General features: G+C 41.9%; 1 protein-coding gene across 1 annotated transcript; it reads right to left on the reverse strand.

Annotated features, from left to right (window-relative positions):
- Positions 1-958: 958 nt before the first annotated feature.
- Positions 959-6,606, reverse strand: LOC115212237. Its single transcript, XM_029781076.1, has 2 exons — positions 3,531-6,606; positions 959-1,062 (listed from the first exon to the last, which is right to left on the reverse strand). The coding sequence occupies exons 1-2, from the start codon at positions 6,604-6,606 to the stop codon at positions 959-961; spliced, it is 3,180 nt and encodes a 1,059-aa protein (XP_029636936.1).
- Positions 6,607-7,002: the final 396 nt, after the last annotated feature.

Genomic DNA, 7,002 nt, shown 5'->3' on the forward strand with positions numbered 1-7,002 from the left:
ACAAACGAATTAAGTCGATTATATCGACCCCAGAAAAACAAACGATGAAGACGGATGTGTAAATAACAAACATATATATTAGTTGAACGCTCGGGAGAGAGAAAGTCTTTTACGTTTCGAGCCTAAGCTCTTCAGCAGAAAGGAACACAAAAATAAGCAGAGAGTAAAATGCACGAACACATCAACATATATAATATTTCTGCGCGTGAAATTTATTTATAATACATTTAACCGTAGCAAAATTCATTTGTTTAAACAGGAAACGTTTCAATGAGATTGACATACACAAGGTTAGTATATCGATGTATGACTAAAAATATTATATTTTTGGTGTAAGATTTTTTGGATATTACTGTCCTACTTCATATTCATTTTTTAATAATAGAGAATGCATCCATCTTGCCTCGAGTGATTATTTAATTAATTTCGTTACTCTCTTCTTTATTAAAAGAAACGTGTTTGCTTTATTCGTTAGGTTTCGTGTTGATGGATCTAAAAAGCTTTCAAGTCATTGGGAAGTATACTGAAACAAGTGAATTCTAGATTCGAAATGATTTTCTAACAACCTCGGGTGAACATTAATATCAATAACTTTAAACGTAATTTTGGCGGCGAAATAATTCAATTTGTTAATGAAGAAATTTTAATGGATATTTTCCTGGGCTGAAGAATACGTACTAATGGAAATGCGTTGCTGTTATTCATTGTTAGTTGTATACAATTCATTCTTAATGATGTTTACCTATGCAGAATGTTATATTATTTGTAATACATCCATTAACTTAAAGACATATTATAACAGTAAACACAATTTTACTAAATAAGTATTTAAACAAAATAATTTCATATCTCCCAATTATGCTTGGAAATATTCTGTTCCTAAAATCCCTGTAACTGATTTTTCCTTGTGTCACGGAAAATATATTTGATGTTTTAGAGACGTGTATATTAACAAGTTTCACTTAATTACTTGAAATACAAAGTCAGTGTCGATGTTCTGTAATTTCTCATTGCCATAATGAAATGGCTTATAAATTATATCTTCGAAACTAAAGGGATTATCTAAGAAATGAACAATGAGAAAATGCGTATCAACCTTATCAGTTAGAAAAAAACATCTTTAAAATACCTGCGGATATTTTAGATAACTTTTGCCCCTAATAGGTTTATTAGTTAAGTTTACGTCGATTCCTCTTTAGTGTTGTTTTGCATTTATAATAAAACTAGCAGAATTGCCCGGCGTTGCTCGGGGCTGAATTGCTTGAAAGTACTGTTAATGATTGCACTGAATTATGATAATTATTCAGGCAAATATTGATATAAGTTCACGGCGAATGAATGTATTTGTAAGTGTATAGAAAGCCGTGTAAAGGTGTTCCTACCCCCTCGTAGAATGGTGTAAGAATTGAATGTGAGGTTGCCTTGAAAAGAGCCATGTTATTGTTCTCATAATTGTAAGAATTTGATAGTCGTGGAAGGCGATGTAAAACGTTCGCAGGTGAATGTGCTGTTACAAAACTTGATGCTGTGTTAAAAGAGAGTGGATTTCATATGTAGGCAAGAGAGGAATGAAGCATGGGTAAGTAAATATGTGTAATTTATAAAATATAGAACAATAGCATCTACTCACCATATGTCAGACCGGCAAGACTGTAGTGGTGTTGATTAGGTGAATCACAATACAGTGGTGGAGATGTTTTCATTGATGGGCGTTTTGATTAAATTTGTTGTTGTATAAAATGATCTGTTGATTAGTTTCGAAAGTGTATGTTGCGATCGTGTTGTCGCTCATGTAAACTTTAACAATGAGAGTGTAGATGTAGGGGGTAGATGTGTCATGTACGTTGGATATAGAAGATGAGGCTGGTGGTTTGATGATGAATGGATAGAAATAGAGCTGAGCGAAGGACAGGTGTTGGTTAAGTTTGAATTAATGTTATGAAACGCCTAGAAATGTAAATGCCATCATAAAAGAGAGTCGTATGTAAGTGAAATACTAACGTGTTTGAAAATGATGAAACGTAGTAATCCTATAGAACCTCCTTGTACACAATGTTTTTTTGTTTTTCGTTGTGGAAGGAATGCGAAAGCATCACTGTTGCTGCCGACACGCGAACAGCCAACATAAAGCTGACCATGAGAGAAACATGGCTCTCCCAAATGTATTCCTGTCACAGACAGTGTTTGACCCTGCGCTTTGTTAATTGACATTGCGAAACATGGCCTTACTGGGAACAGGGACCTCCGAAATATGAAAGGTAGGTCTGCTCCTGATGGGAAAAGATGCATCCTAAGTATGAGCACAACGTTGCCTCGACCGCACCCTGTGATAATGGTGGCCTCAATCAGATTGGGAGATAATGACTTAACGATCAAACGTGTGCCATTACATTGTTTTGGGGGAACCAAATTTCTAATGAGAATTATAGGGGCACCAACTTTAAGTTTGAGAATGTGTGGTGGTAGTCCGGGGGGCTCAAAGGAATTGAGTACCTCTATTGGATAATTGATGACGTCGTCTGGGTCAGGAGTTTTATCAATAGACTTATATACATAGACATCCCCAGGAATGAGTTTTAGCATTTCATCATTAATATGGTGAACAGTTTTATTCCTCGGGGCCAGAATAGCCCTTTGGCCAATCCAATCCATATTCTGATAATTAGCTTGTAGATCTGGGAAGACTGCATCTCTGAGATCAGAAGGCGTGTTAACAATGGTACAAATGGAATTGATGGCAATATTACCATTTTCATCCCCTGGTATTTTGCCTTCGCCAAGTGCAAGGAGGGTGTGAGAAAATGCTGCTGATGTGATATCACGTCGCATATGAGCACGCATATTGGTGTGAAGTTTGAGAGTCTTCACCAGTGGCCACAATGTGGATGACTTAAGACACGCACTTACAGCATCAGCTCTAGTCCCTTTGGGAATAACGGGAAGTGTTTGTCGGAAGTCCCCTGAAAGAAGAAGTGTTATGCCTCCCATGGGAGCTGAAGAGTGTTTGATGTCTCTGAGAGATCTATCTAGTGCCTCAAGAGCACCTCTGTGGGCCATCGTGCATTCATCCCAAACGATAAGCTTGCATCGTCTGAAGACTTCTGCCTGATCGGAGCTGTTACTGATGTTGCAAGTTGGTGTCTCAGTCTTCGCTAAGTCAAGTGGGAGTTTGAAAGTAAAGTGAGCTGTCCTGCCGCCTGGCAACAAAGTAGCCGCAATCCCAGATGATGCCACAGCTAGGGCAATGCCTTGTGTTCGCCTAATCTCAGCCAATATTAATTTGTTGGCAAAAGTTTTCCCAGTGCCCCCAGGAGCGTCCAGGAAAAAAATGTCCCCAGCTTTGGCCCGGACTGAATTAACAACGGAGTTGTAAGCGAACTTCTGTTCTGGAATGAGCTTTGGCTCATTGTCGGCTATGTACTCGGCAAGCACGTCAACATTAAAACATGTCTCACGCAGCAAATGTGAAGACAGAGTGTTTGTGCCTTCCCGGTTTGTTGAAGGTAGGCCATAGACCGGCAAGGCACTACCGCCCATATCGAGTACAGTATCTTCGATTTCAAGCAGTGCCCTGTTGTAAATGAGGTCAGTGTACCCGACCTCCATTGATGGATGTAGCGATTGAGCGTGACGCAGGAAATCTTCAGACATATCATCTTTGTAGGTAAGCCATAAAGAGGCGGGATTAGCCAAGTCACACCATAGTAATAGAATAGCGAAAAGCGATCTGATTTTTTTAGGAGATTTGAATAAAACACCTTCTGCCATAGTGGCGCCCCATTGTGAATCATCCTCCAAAAGTCGGCGCCGAAAACAGGCTTCACGGAAAGTATCACATAATACACCATCAACAGTTCTGATGTCTTGAAAACTTTGTGGGCCTAAAACCTCATGGAGGAGAAGGCGCAGGTGAAAACAGTCATGTTGGTTTGGAGGTACAGTGTAGACTCTTCCTAGACAACTGTTAAACTTGACACCAGGATGTCCTTCAACATCCTGACCAGACTTCCTACGCACACAATTGTTGTTTGACCACACGTAGTAGGACGGGACATGAGGGTATAAAAGTGTTTTAGCAAATGTGTCAAGTTGGCAAAGCCTAAAGAAACCGGTCAAAGTTGTTTGTTTTGGATTTGCCGCCAAATCAGCTGCAGTCTGTTCAGTAAAGTAAGTTCGTTGGCCATTTTCCAAATGAACCGCTAGTTGTATGATGGCGAGGTGCCTTTGGTGAAGTGGAAACCCGAATATCCGCCAAAAAGCTTCACCACTGCTTATGTACCGACCTGCCATGTACTGTGACACCTCGTCCATGCTATTGTCCTTTTGAAGGCCAAACATGGCAGCGTCAGAACCCTTGTTAACATATTTACATATATACTTTATAGACTTGACTGAATGACAGAACTCCACATTTATGTGAGCGTTAAAAGTTTTCATCAGAATTGGACAGTACGGCACTACCCACCTATTATCCACTTGATGACCCCGTAACGTTATAGTGAATCCACCATTGTCAGGGTGCCTTCTTCTGTACAGTGGGTATCCGTCGCGGCCGGTCTGGGTCTCGTCCACGAACCTCTTTGGGTACCGTTTAGTGCAGACGTGGTCTTTGTGGCATGAGGAGAACTTTTGAAAACCAGGACCGCACGGACCGTGTACCATGTGTGCCTTCACAATGTCGTACAGCTGCCGGTCAACAGTTGAGTCCGGAATTTCTGCTGCAATGAGATCATCAAGAACTGTTGGGTCTATTTTGTTGACCAACCAAAGCAAAATGTGCGCGTGTGGCAACCCTCTTTTCTGCCACTCAACAGTATACATGTGGCAGTTAACAGGCCCAAAAACCTGGCCTTTTTTTATTAAAAGAATGAGCTTAGCCAGTTTCTGCCTGAAAACCCTTGCAATAATATCATGGCGATGACAGTACTGCTGCCCTGGGAGAAGTTCTCGCGTTACCTCAACCCACTCTGGGTTAGATGTAAAGGTAATGAATAAATCGGGTCGCCCATAATGCCGAACGTAAGTCATAGCGTCTTGTGTTCGCTCGTGCATGTACCGTGGGACCCCTGTATAGGTTGAGGGGAGAATGCATATTTTGCCGATATTGCGGGCGTCAGTGTCATTCCTGATGCCATCACGCAAATGGATGTAGGAGTCTGAGCGCAGCTGCTTCTGATTCAATTTGATGAAGCCCAGTCTCTCGGACTCCATCTTTGCAACCATGTCAACCGCAAACTGGTGAAACAGTTCCCGTGATCTGTGCAGGGGGTTGAAATTATTATGCCTTGTCATGAAGCGGTATGAGTAAAAAGCCATACATGAAACAGTTTTAGATGTCGCAGCCGAGGGCTCGTTTGGTTTGTGGTGAGGAATGCCGAAATGGTACCCGTCTTCTCCATACGGAAAAAGAAGGGGATACTGCAGGGCGTCATATGACCGATGTGTCTCATTAATACGCTGAAGACCACTGTCGCGGCTTTGAAGAACTATGTCCCGCTGCTTGTGCTGTTCACCATGGAGAACTATGGCCACTTCATTGCACGAAGGAGCGTTATATCGCCGCGCGTGCTCCCCAGAAGGCCTTTTGTCAGCATCGATGACAATGGTGAATGTTGGTGAAGGGGCTGTTTCCAAGGCGTATTTGAAACTGCGAATATAGCTGTTGTGGTCATGAAGCATGTTTTGCAGAGTGAGCAGCACGTCCCTGTCGAAATTGTCAGCGTTAGTGTTTGCAGGTTGTGGAATTACATCGAAACGCAAATCAAGTTGCCTATTGTAATCTGTAATAAAATAAATTTGAAGGAACGAAGGTTTGCAATTTTGTAGTGGCTGGAGTGACCCAATAAGGTGGTACACCTGGCCCTGGACCTTGAAAGTAGGCATCCAACCAGTTTCTCTGACAACGTTAGCCCCGAAAGAAGTCATCTGAAATGCACAATTGTATTTCCTGATGAGTTGAAGGAATTTTGATGACCTTGAGGTGGAACCAGTAAGTAATTCCTTCAAAGGGTCTGGCAGCTCCCGAAGAGGGGGCAAGCTGACCTTACCGTTTAAGCAGCACATCGCAGGTGGTTCCCCAGCCCACTTTTTAGCATTGCAGAATTGGCAATTGAAGAACATTTCCCCAGTATTTATGTCAGCGTGCATCGAGTAATTGAAGTTGGGCTCATACTTGCAAGCACGTAGATGCCAGTAAGGTCTGTTTCGACCCGTCAGACCGCGACGTCGACTGTTCCGCTGGAATGTAGAACGTTGCTGGTCTGAGTCGTGGGAATGTGTCGAAAATGTTGAAGCAGCAGTAGCCGCAGCGTTTGTAGCCAGTCGAGTGGCCCTTTGTTGTGGGTCCTCTGAAGCCCTTTGTGCAGCAACAGCAGAAGCATTTATGGCGCTGCGCTTCGATCTTGTTTCCGAACCGTCTGAAGCCGTGGAAGCAGCATCGTATGAAGCAACCGCAGCGTTTGTAGCCAGTCGAGTGGCCCTTTGTTGTGGGTCCTCTGAAGCCCTTTGTGCAGCAACAGCAGAAGCGTTTATGGCGCTGCGCTTCGCCTTTTTCGTCGCTGCTGCTGCAGTATGGCGGCCGAGGCGACTTCTCTTTTTCGGTGGCATTTTATGTGAAAAAGAAAGGGTGAAAGCTACTTAAAGATAGAAATTATAATGTGAATGAAATGTGGAAAAATGTAAAGCGTGGAAGGAAAAGAAATAAATATTAGCAGCTGAAAGAAAAATTTTATGCAAGTATAGCGGCAGAGTGTGTAAAATGTATAGAAATTTGAGTTAAAGGCCAGAAAAGAAAGTTAGATTTGCAAGAAAGGAAGTAGTTTACGTACATGTTCGAAATGTGAAGTGTTTTAGTTGTTTAATCAAATATTTGCGTAAAGTGTATAGAAACGTAAATTGAAAATGAATTGAAATTTTTAAGAAAGGAGTTTGTTTACATACATGTGTGAAATGGCAAATGTTTGTGCAGTTGTCCGAAATGGAATCCAGGGTAAATGTGTGGAA

The sequence above is a fragment of the Octopus sinensis genome, linkage group LG5 (genome assembly GCF_006345805.1).
Source record: "Octopus sinensis linkage group LG5, ASM634580v1, whole genome shotgun sequence".
Taxonomy (NCBI): domain Eukaryota; kingdom Metazoa; phylum Mollusca; class Cephalopoda; order Octopoda; family Octopodidae; genus Octopus; species Octopus sinensis.